Raw genomic sequence first — 16,970 nt, forward strand, 5'->3', positions numbered from 1 at the left:
AACAAAAATTTAAATTTAAAGCTTATATTCAAAATGGTACTGTGGCCTACATGGTCAGAAATGGTGCATTAAAATATACCCATGAATGAAAAAATGGACGGTTCATGAGTAATGTCCGCGAGGGACGTGTAAACAATAATTATGAAAATCCAACGGATTAATCGTTTCGAACAAGAATCAACAATAGCGGTCGAATATGAAATAATGTAAAATATTAACGGCAGATGAAATTGGTTAAAGCGCCATTCACACACAGTAGTGCTCATCAGGAACGAGGAAAAAATTGATGGAAAAAAATGGATGATGGATTTGTTTTATTTCAGTTTACATTTTATATGAATTTGTTCCCATATAGTCCCGTGTGAGATGCATTCGTGTTATATGTAACGGAGCATGCCCCGAAATATGTACGTGCCAGTAGTGTTATCAGATTTCGCATGTCCCAGGGACGACATTTTATCGTATCTACATAATCTATGATAGACTGACATTTGCAATGTTTGCCAATTCTTCCGTATTAAACAAGGTCAAATTAATGTGTATACTTAAATGCCTAAGTACATCGAGTAGTATAATTTGTTTGACTTACCTATACGAGTATATGAATACGGCAGCGCAACCAGATTAGGCGTTTTCCATAATTTGGGGCAATTTTTTTTAATGTAAGAAAAATCGTATTAACTCTTAAGAACGACAAGTTTGACGAATGTAGTATTTTAGTCGAGAAAGCTCGACTAGTTTCGTTAAACCTGTTGTTCTTACATTAAAACATAATGTGTATTTACAAAACTTAACAATAAAAAAAATCTGTTAACGAAATTTTAGAGAAATAAAATTCTTGGAAAAATATTTGGAGAAAAGTGAGTAAATTTTTGACAGTTGTAGTATTTATAAACCGTACTGTGGTATATAAATACAATAAAATACCCCTTGATTTATTACCAACGAAGGTACTAAAACAAAAGGTAAGAGATCCTACCTATTTTTTTTTTCTTATTTGCTTTATGGTTACGTAACACAAATTTGTGTTTGGGTAAAAATTAAGAAAAATCCTATCGATTTGAAGAAAAAATATTTGACATTTGGATAAAATAAAAAAAAAAAAAAAAACAATTAGCAACCCTTCAATATAGGTAAAGGATGATATACGAGATGAGGTACTAAATTCGAAGATCTCGAAGTTGTGTGAATGGTGCTTAATTATAAATAAATCCATCGAAATCGAAATCGTTTGGTACGTTATTGATTCGCCTTCAATACCCGCCATTTGTTGGGCATAAGGATTGACATTTATTTAGTGACACTGAGTACTGTTTAGTACAATTTAATAAGAACAGATAATCAGTTATCATACCGACAATTTCTAATCAATCAGATTTAACGTAACTGCCCGGTTATGGCCAACTAACCTTTGTACTAATAATTGTACTTTAAATATCTATATATTACATAACGTATTTTGAAACTATCTCTTATATTTTCCTGTGATTAGCGATTAAGAACATATAATAGTATTTTAACATTAATGACTCATTAATTACTTTGGTTAGAAAACTCTTAATCTAACAAATCTTAAATTGAATATACAGGCTAAAATAGAAATCATTATTATCAATTAGCATTCCTTATGTTAGGATATGCATAAATAAAATAGTAAAAATATCTAGAGCTTCTCATAACTAGCTTGACTACTGGACGAGTTAGTACGAGTGTTCATTTTTTGTCATTTCATGACTTCTTTGTAAAAATAATAAGCTTTATTTATTTCCTTAAACTTTGATGCACAGTAAAATTCTATGTATATTTGGCAGATTTAACACTGGTGTTAAATCTGCCAACACGTCCTGGTGTATTCTACTGCTTTACTGGTGGAACATTCATTTATGATTTCAATTTCACCTGTATATGTCGTAACTGAAATGAATTCACTTACCTCATTTATATGTTTGTAGGTTTTGATGAGATCTACGCTGAGTTTCCTAAGAGGCGCCGTTGAAGGGTCACGAAAGTGGTGTGGTATTCGGGCTTGCATAGCCTGGACAAGCGAGAAAAAGAGTTAAACGATAGACAATATGCCTAAGAGCGTTTATACCGAAGCTTATCGAAGTTGGAATGCACAGCTGGAATTACTTATCTGTAAATTTTTAACAACAACTGAATAATTTTCAATATATATGATTATTAAAAAACTATTATAGGGACAAAATATTATATAAATAAGATTCTTGTTACACAGTATTTGTAAATTTGGATTTTGATAACAAAAATCTGAAAACTTAAAGTAAGTAACTGCAACTTCTGTATTTAATATTTTAGTTTGCTACCAATGGTCTTTTTAAACAAATATAATCAATCGAAAATATTAAAAAATATATTTTTTTTAATTAACAGATAGTTTCGACATTGGCACACGTCGGTAAGCTTGGTATAAACCTTCTTTATATATAATTTAGAATAAGCAAAATTGTGACAAGCGGAAAAAGCTGGGAAGTGTTGAAGCAGTATTATTTAGTATTTCAACTTCCAAGTATAAAGACGTATCTCTTAAGTAAGGTGCTAAAATAAATCGAAATTTCCCGCACTACATTACTCGTAATCAGAAAAACGGAACCCGCTACTTATTACCTATCAAAAACAAACCCAATAACTATCTACATTTAGTTAGCTTATAACAGAATCATATATAGATATAAAATAAGGTAAACACAAAAATCGCCAGTTTATCTGATACTTGGATGAACTAGAAAAATAAAATATTTTTGCACGTTTTTACTATAATTCATGCAGGATTTGTCGCAATGGTTATACTAAGTCTGAATCCAATGATAGTATTTATGAAACTGAACAACCAAGAAATGCGAAATTGTTTTTGAAAGTTCTATATAAAGCTTTTGATTATTTTGAAAATCCGACTAAGTTTCATGCGACATTTTTATAGTTATACGTTTCATTATAAGTACTATAAGCGGCATACCCATTACGACTAATTCTGTATATACCATTTGCGAAATGTCATATCAGTGTCAAAAAATGCATGCAAACAAAGGACACTGTTGCTAGTAGGTATATACTCGTAAATTGACAAATTTGAGGAAATCATTAATAAACTCAATTAACACGACAACAAACTACGTTGCCAATAAAAAGGAAGCGTGCGAGAATTAACACGAGACAGTTTGTTTGTGTTAACGTATTATAGCAATAAACACTAGGAAACAATAGCTTAACACCTGTGGACGATCATCGGTAATAATCGTACATCAGCGTTGCTACTTGTAGCTGAAAGTAAACTGTTCCCGTACGTACTGTATATTAGAATAAGGCAGCGCGCGCCGTTAAAATTAATTATTTACATGTTTTGTATATATTTAGACGTGACCCATTGTGGACGTCATTCATAAAATGGACTAGGAACAAGTAAATTTAGCTCTGAAAGAAACAGCAATTTCAATAGTAAAAAGTATTTAGGATTTAGAACGCGAAATTATGTTTACAAATAAATTTTGCTTCGTAACAAGTATTTTGCTCCGCAAAAGAAAAAAATCAATACTATCAATGCCAAAAATAATATATATATATATATATATATATATATATATATATATATATATATATATATATATATATATATATATATATATATATATATATATATATAAATATATCAACACAATTTTTCATTAATATTGTAGTTATTTTCAACCGACTTCATAAAAATAGAACGGCTTCGGTTCGATTGTATTTTTTTAAGTTTGTCACCTTATAACTCCGTCAGTTATAAACCGATGTGATTTTTTTTCTGAGACTTCACAACACGCTTCGGAACTGAAACCGGTAAAAAAGAACCATACTTTATATGTTTGTCCATTTAAAATTTTCTAAATACTGAAAAGCTTTATATACTATTGTTTGTTACGTTGTTTATGGATGCAACTCCATTTTTGAGAGTCTTTTGTTAATTGGTGTCAAGTCAACCGGAACTAGTTCTTTTTTTTTTATTTAAGAATACTCAAATAGTACAAAAACAAATCCTTAGAAAAATGTTGAAACATCAATTTTACCTCTAGACAGATTTTACGCATTCATTTTCGTGGGGTCCAAACAGAACACTACCTCATTTTCCACTAAAAGAGAGCTCAGTTGTAGAATGAACTTAATTATAGGCACTTTACGAGCTAATTTATTTACTCGCGCGTAATGTCTAGACACGCTTGTTAATGGCGCTCTTAATAAAACAATAGGTGTGGCGCGCTCGGGTTCATAGGTTAAGACAAGTTTTAATATTACATCTATTTGTCTTATAGTTTATCTTTCGTAAATATTTAGCAAGAGGCAAACGAGTCTTCGTTGTAATCGTGTTAGCAATGTGAAAGAAACAAGAACTACATAAACTGCTGCAATCGCAATAAACTCCCGCGCGTTGCAACATTGTTGTTATATTTCAGGTATCTCGGGAACGTCACTAGCGAATGTATATTGTAACAGTCGTAAACTTTGACGGAGGTTAGCCGGACAAACTGCCTCGTGCATCATTTACCTGAACAGGGGTACGGTAGCGGCAGAAAGCTCGTTGGTTGCGCGCGGTGGCGCTCACCTGAATGTCGGAGGGTGCGCTCATCGAAGCGAGCTGGTCTTCGGCCACCAGCCTGCCATAGAGCGGCCCGTGGCGCCGCTCGCCACCGGCGGCTTCCGGCATACCACCACCGACAACACTCACTGCAACAAAAAAATTAAACGGTAAGAAAACTGAAATCATCACAACATATCAACGATATATACAACAACCGGCGTAGTACAGAATTCTGAAGTCAATTATTTCGGCTTGGATCTGAATTGTATTCCTAAAAATATTTAATTACGTCACTTTTATTATTAATACATAATGATACAATAGAAAAACAATAGAAAAAAAAAATATGTGGAATTGTATGAAGACGGATGGAACAGAAAAACTAAAAGGATCTATACTTCAGTTCATATTGTGACAATAAAATCCTACGATATCGTGCCGTGCCATGGTAAATTATAAAACCTCCCATTGTCCGATTTCATGAAAACAAGTTTTAATAATTTGGCAATCTGTTTTTGGTGATTCTTGTATGAAATAGAAGTCGCTCTTTATTTTTAAATAAGATTAATTTTCTTATTCCATATACAGTCTGGTAATTTATTCAGATCAATAAGACATTATACTGTTTAGTTTAAATCACTTAAGTAGACTGTATGTATAATCAGTTAGCTAATGCTTTTAATAAAGCGAGGCGGGGGAAATAATTGATTGCCTTCTAACTTATAATTTGTCACTATCGAATTTCGTTAGAATTGTTTGTGCTGTTAAATCAATGCTTATAATAATGTATTAGACTATTTAACGACTATATTTTGTATTGACGTACTTTAAAAACTGCTGGAGTCCGAAGTAATATATTCCGCAAGTGTTCATTAGGTGATAAAATCACCCCTTTTCAGCAATCGACTACAGGTGATTACGAAAGGGATTATAAAATATTCCCACGGGAACGCAAAACAAAGAGTTTGCGCAGACGACTCTAAGAGATTCTAATTTCAGAACAAACAATTTATACGCAATTAACATTTTTATCTAAAATTGTCTATACAAAGTTCAACAAGTCAAAGTCAATTGACAACTTGTTGGAAACTTATAATTACACAAATGGTTAGATGTAGATGGATGAGACGAGAGCGTCATATACATACATCAATCGAGGTGATGTCATTCATAATAGTCCAAAGTGCCATGGGAACAAGCGTTTTTCACCTGCGCTCCGCCTACACGTTCTCGTACTATAATACCTTAGGTAGACACCGTATATTAGATGAATGAATCATCGAGCAAATGACAAATGTCTTGGGGCTGTGTCATCGGCGCCTTTATTGTGCCTTTTATGTATTTTCCAATTACTAATCAACTCGTTTGGGAAATCATATCAACTCCATTAAAAGTGCTATCCCCTGTTAATTCTGTACTAAAGACTTTAAAATAAACTTGTGCTACAAGTTCTCGCTAAGAATCCCAGTTTGTACCGCAAGCAACATAGAGCGACTCACTAAGTATCGACACGGTGGTAAGTTTTCGCATAGTAACGTACTCTGCAGGTTGTTCGACATGTCTGAAGCTTGAGGGTGTTTTCTGGCTTCTCACCTTATACAAGTTAGGTATCTGATTCTTGTATACAAAGTAGTGAGATAGTCTATGCATCACAATACTTTTAAATTAGTGCAGCTAGAGTTATGTTATTGAGATAAGACCTACATATGGTATACACACCTATCTGAGACTACATACATACCTAAACCATATAGTGAGGTTGAGATTATCTATCACAAAACTAAATATACTACCTAACTTATGATATTTCTTATAACACAAGGGTAAATGAGCATGGTAAGTTACTACTGCCATCCATATGCACCCGCAACACAGGAGGAATTGCAGGTGTGCTTCCTGCCTTTTAAAAATGAACATGTTCTGGGAAGAACTTTGTTTATTTTACTATACTTTTACTTATATTATATATTACACTATTCAGAGTGATCAAAATAAATAATATATAAAAGTAAAAATTTGCTGAACCCTATTGCTGACAAATAAGAGCACATTCGCAGCTATCCAAAAACTTAAAACTATAAATTGTTATTAAAAAAAGCGAATAGACGAGTAAAAGCATTTCACTTGTAATCTAAGGTGTGTGAATGTGAACTTTGCCGTGTTTAATCCAGAGGTCGCAGACAAGTTAATTCAGTCTTATTTATGTGCCGTCTGGCACGACGTGACATTTCATAATAAAACACCGACGTTCACGACTCACTTGTGTCGCGGGGACCTGCGGAGTCGAGTTGGTTGAACGTCTTACAACTCCTTTACGTCAACTACTTTAATTGCTACTAATTTCGGGTATATTTGTGTAGCTAATAAACGTTCGATATAAATATTAATGTCTGTATAGTGAAGGAGTAAGTATGTGTCATCATGCCTTTTATAACGCCATGTCTAAGATGTCGTAAAACTCGACTAGAGGAATGGAATACATTAAGGCAGTAAAAAAATTGAAGCTCTAAATAATGCTAGTATTACAGTATAGATGCAGTATGGTCATTCCCTGCCTGTCCCTCGAGTTGACCTCGCCCTCTCTACATTATTCCAATATGACCATTCGCAAATGGAATATACCGCGCTAAGCACACACACAGATTTGAGTGTAAAGAAAGTCTTCTTTTTACATAGGTAATAAACAGTGACAGACCATAAATCATGCATTTATTTGATGAAGTGTCCGAGATAATGATGAGCTAATTACTCCTATTACAGGGAGAGACTCGAGCTTAGCATGAGACGGTAATGGTTGATGTATCAGTGCATTAAAACTGCAAATATGTAAGTCTAGGTGTGTTAAGTATTCAAAATAATGGGGATCAGTTGTCCCATTGCTATTAATTTAGGATATATCGGATAAGATTGACTTTCATATGGTGTTCCTTGGAAACCATTGTTATTATTTTTAAATGAATTCTTAAAGATTTTCAAAGAATTTCGATTAAAAATTAACATTGAAACCTGTTCACGATTGATGAAGATATCGCAATAACGTAATATCCTCCTTCGTTGAAGTCGGTTAAAAATCGAAACTAATGCGAGTATGCACCGAAGGTCTTTACTATTAACCGCACATGCGCACTGCAATGATCTCCGCATCTCCGTTAGCGTCACAAGGTATATCATATGCAACTGCGTAGTTTGTTCTGAAACTGAAGCGCAATACTGTACAAAAAACATAATTTACTCACACCTCTAAATATAACTTCTCGAGACCAACAATATCTTTGTAATATGACAAAAGTGTAAATTTGTTAAATTGTGTTTGAATGTTTGTCTTTGGGGCTTTATTCAGTTAAATATATCTCAATATATGACTCTTTATACTTTTTTTATTAATGGGGTAATGCTGACTAATGCTAGTTTCAAAATTAGTTTCTAACTCTGTATAGAATATGGTCAGAATTAAACATACACAGACAGATATACCTACCACAAAATTACGCTTTGCAATATGTAATAAAAAAAGAAGCATCAAAGACAACAAAAATAATATGGGACCGAATCGAGAATAAACATAATCGATTATAAAACAGTGATCTTCTTTCGTTGGCAACGTAATCGCGTGAAAAGACCACAAAAAATACGAATTGAGATTCCCCTCCTTTTGGAAATTACTCCACAAAAGGGTAATGACAAAATACAAGCCTGAAAAAAGTAATATTTCGAACATAAACATGAAATTACGTAGAACCGGACACCAGCGTGCCGACATCAATGGGTGCACAATCACTTCGTTTACATTTTTATTCAATTTTGACCTCTATATCGTAATACAAATAAGAACGTATGGAATGACCACCCAGTATTGCTGTGTGCGTACGTACTTGAACGCCGATTGAAAATCAGGCCGCATCCGCCTATTAGCATTATAAGCGTCTTACGAGTTCCGTACAGAAATGTTACAACGGATACGGGTTAACCGCTGTCTGACTATTGCATCGGTCTCCTTGGTCTCTATCATCGTCTTAATACAATTGAGAATTGGGATGTTTTAAGATCAATAGTTAGTATTTATAAATCTTATAAAATAATATAACTTAGAATAACAAACAAGGTCCATCTGATGGAAAGCAAATAGTAAATAGGAATGGCAACGCATGAGGGGTATCATGGGCGAAACAGTATACTCTGTTATGTTCATGGTACTGCTCATGTCTATAGGCGACGGTTACCACTTTCCTTTAGGTGGGCCGTCAGCTTGTTTGCCATTCTAAGTTGTATAAAAAAAAGTATATGAACAGAACCATGGACACCTCAAAAGACAATGATTCCCATGATATCAGAAAAGAAGTTATTCATTCTTACCGACTGAACAATTGTGTTAATTCACTTAATCCAGAGATAAGAAATATTTTCCACAGAAAAGAAACATAAAAGAGATTGCCTTTTCTTTTTGAGAATTGAATGCAAAATTACTGTAGGACTAATGTGAGTGTACGCTCTAATAATAATGTGTTCAGAATTGATGAAGATACTGCGTACCATGTAACAAAAATAAATACAAACAAAATGAAACCGTCTATTTGGATTTTATTAAAAATAAACGTCAAACAGTGCACGAAGATCCGTATATTGTCAAATATATGCCACGTATACGAGCATCAGTGATCCTATGCAATTTTCATAACACAATTCTATAACACAGAGAATAGCATAATACCACTGTCCAGCACTTTATGGGAGTGAAGTGGCTTATACACCATGGTAACCCTGTTTACGACGCGTTGCTACGTCACAAGCCGTTTGAAACCAGCCGTGCGGGCCGACAACCTGTATTTGCTATGCCAGGAATGCGATTAGCCGCCGGTGGATTGGCGTGGGAGGTGCAAGATACGTGTTCGCTGTTTACGTACCGCACTGCAGTTTGGGTTAGCAACATTCGTAGAATCGTATCGAGTGAGCAGATGTTATAGCTAAATTAACTTGTAACGTTAATACCTGGGATTGTTAGTACTTCGTCGAAGTTTGGATTCATAATAAAATTATGTATAAAATACTTGTACACCTGCTTCTACAAATTCTTGTTATTATCTTAAATTCTTATAAATGAAGAATTTCATTTATTGCATAAAAAGAAATAAATATAAATAAATCTTTGATAATGCCTTAAAAGAGCGAAATATTAGTAGGAATTTCTTGGAAAAGCATACATATTTTATAAATAATATCAATAGGTAACTTAGCAACAAAAAATGATTTACCATACTTTAAAAATTTTTCGATTAAAAATTAGATTTGTATAGTTTTTACCAGATTTTCCCGTGACCAAAGCGAGGATAATGATCACGAATTACACTTTATAAAAACACTAATATCAGCCGCGCCGAAATGTGATCTGGACCAAACAGGGAATAAACTATAGTTTTAATTGACAGCAATTGCAAGAATCTTTTACAGTTGACAAGATAAAAAATAAAGAATAATTAAAATAAGTTCTTAATTATTGAAGTTATCGCATATCATACAGAAAGAATAGAATTCAATTGAAAAATTCATCCTTTTGGAAAACGATTAAAAATATATTTAATATTTAGGAAGGTACGCCATTTTAGTTTAAAAAATCTGCAATATCACTTGATATATCTTCATGTGAATATCAGAAACATCTACGTACATAAACATAAATAAAATTTCATATCGCAATCTGATAATGAGATAGATAACGTCGAGCACATTTTAGTCCAGGAAGACAGTAATAATAAAGACGTAAATTATTTTAATGCAAATTAAATAATAATGTAAGTTGCTATGCAAATGAAGGAAACGGCGAACAAGACAGTTTTCTTTGTAACCGTACAATGTGACTTTATATATTTTATTTTAATTGACATTGGCGCCACGAGTAGGTAGTATAAACGATTTGCAATGCAATTACGGATATGGTGTCGCAATGAGTTCGATTATGAGAACATTTTTTATCTTTTTAAGTTTTCCCCAGACGTTCGGACTCGAATTAAAAAAAGAAAACTTACTAATATTATAAATATTAAAATGAGTTTGTTTGTTAACTCTTAGCTCATTAACGGGTGAACCAATCACTTTGAAATTTGGCACACACGTACTATTAATATGGAAGAGGACATAGGTTACTTTTTATTCCGGACTATAAACATATCTCGGCCACGTGGACGAAGTCGCGAGCAAAAGCTAGTAAAGAATAAATTTACTTTTTCATTACAATAGTCACGGCATGGAATAGGCCATCTCCTCTCTACAAGTGAGTATAAAAGGCTACTAAAAGGACATACATGGCCTTAGGCTGGTAAAAGCTTCCCCTTGAAACATCATAAACGCCTTACTGCGGTTGCCAACTACCGACAAAACCCCACAATAGTAAACAATAAAAGTGGGAAAGAAATATATATATTCAGCAGTAGACAACAAACCATCAAAATGAATGAATATAATATTATTATTAAATGCTTATCACGTTAAAATTGTTTAAATTGTAAAATGGTATTGATATAATTATCAAGTAGCAGATTACCTATCTATTAACGATAAAAAGATTATTTTGTGATATTTTAAAATTAAAGAAATCTTGTCACCTAGATGACTTTTGTAAACGATAAATCTTTCATCTGAGAGACAAGTTTAATTTGTAAATAATGTATAATTTAACACATAAAATAGTCTTCGAAATGTTTGAAATGACATAAAATATTTTGTATTAACCGATTTGTTATAGTTAGGTACTTCAATATACTACTTAGTATTAAGCACAAGGTTACTTCAAAGCCGTGACATCAAGATTAAGTAAAATGTATGGTCGGTTGCTGTCTGATGTAACTGCGCAATTCTCTGACAGACACTTCGGAGAAACCTTTAAGGCGGTCTCCTTGACGACTCGCTGTTGACGATCCAACAGAAACCAGTTGCAGATAGATAGAAAATTTAATAACTTACGATCGCTAGATTCGCTTTCTTGTGCTGACATAACTAAACACTAATAACACTTTAAACACTCACTATACACAATCGCTTTGTTATAAAACAAAGGAGCAATAAAGACCACACAAGTGGAATGATTTATTAACACAAAGAAGCACTCAAAGCATCCGAGACGTAGGAATCATCTTTATCTGTTGATGCGACTCGACGAGTGCGCTTCTCATGTTTTTTGAGGTGCTTGCTTGATGCTAGACGTCGCATATTTTATTTTTCTCAGAAGCAGAAGATGTTGCCAAGACGTCAGTGGTTTCGCATCGTTCGCGACGGCGGCGTCCTTGCGTCACCCGCGTGTTGTTGTTGTGAAGCAATGTTTATAGACGTACACGTGGCGTTGTTGATGTATACTTGCGCGTCGATAAGGACGGCGCGGCGGCGTGCCGGTGCGATCGGCCCGCCACAACTAACGCGCGAACTCGACGTAGGCTAGTAATAACCGAACTGGTGGCCACGTGATACAGATGATAGACACGTCGGTAAACACTGGCGAGACCGATCAACCAACTGGAAGTTCGTACCAATATTCGGTCACATAATGTTAAGACTGTTTAATTGACATCGCTCACATATAATACATCATACACCCAATACAATCTAAAAATATATATCAGAATACTAAAGATTTAGATACGATCAATGTTCCATTTAAAGCTCACACATAACTAACAAGTGTCCTAGGATATATCTTCATTGTTAAAGTGGGTTGCCAATATAACTACTTAGAGTTAAAAGTATCTACCTAGAGCAATAAACAAACTCACTTTCACATTTATAATATTAATTATTAACAGTATTCAACTGTCATGACAATTAGTTCGATAAACAAATTCCTGCCTCTCATTTAGAGGATATAAGGAAATAAGTATAAAACGAGTAACAAACAATATTTTTTATACAAAAAATGAAAATAAAACATTAACAGTCAGCATTAAGCGGTGGAAGGAAAAGCGCAAGCCCTATTTTAGGCACCGACGTGTGCATGAAACTACACAGATTCCTTTTTCCCGGCCGCTGCCAGCCACGCAATTTCTCCGATTGTATGCAAATCCTCGACGCAAACAAAGAATGAAAAAGCACCGACGCAGACGTTCGCTCGACACCACCTGTGTGCCGGGTCCCGTCTGAGCTCCGGGCAAACTAGCGACCGTTACGAAGCAATCCAACCGAGAGCCGCACAGTAAACAGTCTCACCAAGATATTATTCCTAGATCTCATCTCTTTACATATCGACCGCCATGCACCATCGTGCTGTCGAGCAAGCTTTTATTAGTCGTTTTCAACTAGTGAATTATTCAGCAGATTTTCTATTAAGTACTTAGGTAGAAGAATAATGCATCTAGCAGATTTTCATAGTGCCAGGGACGTTTGGTTCACCTCATCAACATAGGGAAGTCGCGTTTCAATTTGCATCAACTCGGCGCAAGCGGGCGATCGACTTTCGTCCTCAGATGAAAATGTGTAATATCAATTATTCATATCAAATTTATTTGATTCAATATCAATTGTACAGGGTAGTGGACTTTTAAATCAAAACTACATATATAAACACGTCATTTTTATTACCATTTAATCAGTGTTCGAATACAACCTATTAAATAAATCAGTCGAACAAAGTAGCACCTGTATTGAATTCTGCTTATTGTATTGTACGAAAGTGAATACATTACGACATTTCAGTTAAATATTGATAATTATACGTAGTTTGAATATTGAATCTATAATGAACGACGTGTTACATACAATTTTAATTAATTTATATATTTAACAAGATATCAATAGTAATTAAACACAAATATACCAAACTTACTTGACAATAAAAATGCTTCAATATCTAAATTATTATAATTGTCTGTAGTAAGGGATGGTATTTTTTATTTGTATCGTATTAAGAGAAAGTGCACCAAACATTAGTGTTGACAATACGGCACAATGATATTCTATTAATTTTAATAACATAAATGCGAAAGTTTGTAAGAATGGCTGGTTGTTTGTTATTCCTTCATGCAAAAACCACTGAACGGATTTGAATGAAATTTAGTACACTAGTAGATTATATCGTAACATCATGCGGGCAAAGCCGCGATAGATGGTTAATCCTTACTAATATTATAAATGTGAATATTTGTTCATTTGTTACCATATTGCGCCTTAACGGCTTAACCAATCACTATGAAATTTAGTATATACGTACTATAAGAGATTGAGAAAGATAAAAATTCTTTTTATCCCGGTCAATAAACATACGCCGTTCACGCGGACGAATTCGCGGATAAAAGTGACTGTGCAATAATATATTAAAAAAAAAAACGGAAATAAATTAATATAAATATATAAATTTGTTAACAAGTTATTACACAAGTACGTCTATGACTGCTGCCGAGTATAAAACCGAATAGTGACGTTATATACAGAATGTGTTAGTTACAATATCAATTTTGTTTATTATCGACGTAGGTGATTCAGTTCAGTCGGCGCCAGTCTCGTAGAAACGGATAATAAACAAGTGCCGATAAAAACTACAAGCACTGTACTATATAGCGAATATACATGGTAGCTAATTAAGTGTATATTGTCTTAATTAAATACAACTTATCGATTTAAAATAGAAAAAAAAAACAGTCACGTGCGAAACGGCGTCACGCAATGAGAGACCCGTAGAGGTTTTCTGAACTTCAGAGATTTTTTTTCAAGAATCCTAACAATGTAAGTACAAGGAAAAATATTGTAAGTTACTTAAGTATACTAACACGTGTTTGAACTTAGTCAACCTTGAAAACTAAGATAGATCCTTAGGCCCATACGACACGAGAATTTAATTGAATTTTCAAAGGATTACTTATAACTTTAAAGATAAGCAGAAGTTTTATTTCATCCATTTTGAAACAAGGAAATAATAAAGTATAAAAAGAAGATCAGCTGCTAAATAGGTTTACGAAGAGTATACGGAAATTCTTGAAACATCTACAAGGTCATCTAGGAGACGAGGACTCGGGTTATTAGAGGAAGATACAGACATTATCATTTGTATAACAATTAACTATCAGTTAGCTCTTTTTTTTTATTATTGTTATTTTTTTTTAATTATATTACTTTTGTTCTTAGTCTTAATAACATTCATTAGTAAAATCTTCAATGTTATTAAATATTTATTGTGAATATTTTATAAGATAATAAATGTACTGTTTCCTAAATAAAATTAATTTAGGATTGTATACTACCAAAAAAATCTTACTCGCGACAAAGTTATAGGACCAAACCAACACGGTACGTAAACAACCAAATATGATACAGATATATACAAATAAAAAATACATGCGATCAAACTGTGTTTATATTTAGCAATCTCGACTACAGACAACAATTTGCAAACATTCAATACGACCAAGGAGTTTCGAGTTTTCATTTATGACTCGTTACCACGCCTCCATGGTCCAATGGTAGCGGTGGTCATCAGATCGCAAGGAGCCGAGGCGCGGACGGGCGGTACGAGGCCGCAGGACGCGACAAACCGAGGCAACGGCCGCCCGCTCGTCTGGCCGTTCACCCGAGGCCCGCGCGGGGGCACCGCGCCCGAATCGTGCGCGAAAACAACGCGCTCGCGCCGTTATTGTCTGACGATGACTTGAGCTTGATCGCCGATACGTTATATACCCACCGTTTGTTATTTTGAACGTGAGACGGTCACTTTTTTCTCACCACGGCGCACGGAGCCAAGCACAAACCTTGAGGCCTTAGTGGACATTATAAAAAAAATGACACAATACATATCATAACATTATGTCGAATTGGCATTTGTCTTAATTAGTATCACTATTTTGTGTAATTAATGTTACTAGCTTTTACTTTTAAGGATATGTTTACTTCTCGGAGTAAAAAATAATCTATATCCTTCTCCATTTTTCTTAAGCAACTTAGAATGGCAAACTGACGGCTCACCTGATGGAAAATGAAAACCGTCGTCTATAGACATATTCTCCATACCCTACAATACGTGTATACCAAATTCCATAATATTTGATTCAGCTGTTAAGGCGCTAAGAGGTAATAAACAAACAAACTCGCTTTTACATTTATAATATAAGTAAGAATTTTTAAACGACCTCGAAAAGGAAGAGTTAACGTCATCGTAATTTTTATATGGCTATGTTAAGTGATTAACATTGCCAATTCTGACCCCTTTTATTATTTTTGGAATTGTCTTCATCTTTATATTAATCCCATATTAATATCATAGAAAAGATTGAAGCCGTAAACAATTTTCTTTACACACATAAAAATACGGCGAATAATTTTATGTATTGTATTTTTTTATGAGGAAAATCCTGCTAATTGGAAATCAAAATGTATTTTTAGACACAGGATTCCGCTTTCTAAATTCAAATATTTTAAAATCTAATTAATGCTTGTAGGAAATTCTTTATCTTTTTTTTAGGAATTTTTTACTTGCTCACATGACAATTTCGTTGTTGATCTGAGTTTTGTTCATTTTAAAATAAATTAAGATTGTGTTTAACAAAAAAAGAAACTTCAATTGTAACAAAATCAAGTATTTTGATTTAAAAACTACTGAACCAATTTTGATAATATTTCTATAGGACGAATCTGTAAGTATATCCTTTCTGATAAAAAAGTAATTTTCCAAAACGGTTTAAAATTGACGGAGTGATGAAGTAACAGACATAAAAAATACATCCAAATTGAAAACTTACTTCTTTTTGAAGTCGATTGATAAGTAGTGAGATTACTAGTAAATATAAATTTATTCAAGAAGTTGTTATTTTATTGTACTTAATAAACGATAGAACATTTTCTAAATGTTCTATCGTTTATTTGTAAATTTAGTAGTGTATGTATGTATCACAGACAATTTTCGAAATAACTGAAAAAATCATAGATGTCCATTAGCGCCTACTCTATATAGTGCGACACAAAAATAGTCTGGGAATCCTTTTGACGAGTGCACACTATAAAGCTTACGTTTTTACATTTTATCGAACCCTACAGAATGAACCCTAAAAAAATAGAGTAAATTGAAAATAGATAAGAACTTGTAATACTTGTTAAGTACATTAATGAAATCACACTTTGTAAAAACTTTCAATCAATTACAATGCTAATCACTTTTATATGTCAATGTTTTTCCTTGGAGCACGTGTATTGTATGTACATCTACATAGATATTTTCCTCTATTTGTTAACACAATTGAAATATATGCCTGACATAATTTAATTTTAACTCATTTTTATTGATTAACATCGTTGGTCTGATGTTCTTTTTGAGTAGATTAATCATTATTTATTTATTAAAAACATTCAACAACTTTTTAGAAAACGACATTATGTAAAAAAATTGTCTGTTAATATACATACTTATAAAAGGTACATAAAGCTAAATGTAATACAT

General features: G+C 33.4%; 1 protein-coding gene across 6 annotated transcripts in view; it reads right to left on the minus strand.

The window, feature by feature from the left end:
• Positions 1 to 16,970, minus strand: part of LOC113513069 (serine/threonine-protein kinase minibrain) — a 166,558-nt gene that overhangs the window by 138,555 nt on the left and 11,033 nt on the right. For 3 of the 6 annotated variants that reach the window (XM_052894367.1, XM_052894366.1, XM_052894371.1), the window contains exons 2-3: positions 4,538 to 4,716; positions 1,934 to 2,035 (exon numbers count right to left, since the gene is read on the minus strand). In XM_052894367.1, the coding sequence (XP_052750327.1) occupies positions 1,934 to 2,035; positions 4,538 to 4,716 (281 nt within the window). Of the gene's footprint in view, positions 1 to 1,933; positions 2,036 to 4,537; positions 4,717 to 11,524; positions 11,983 to 16,970 lie in introns of those variants that run through there. The other 3 variants (XM_052894368.1, XM_052894370.1, XM_052894369.1) reach the window with 3 other exon arrangements.

Source organism: Galleria mellonella, unplaced genomic scaffold, assembly GCF_026898425.1.
Source record: "Galleria mellonella isolate WM207_F2 unplaced genomic scaffold, CSIRO_AGI_GalMel_v1 utg21, whole genome shotgun sequence".
Classification (NCBI taxonomy): Eukaryota; Metazoa; Arthropoda; class Insecta; order Lepidoptera; family Pyralidae; genus Galleria; species Galleria mellonella.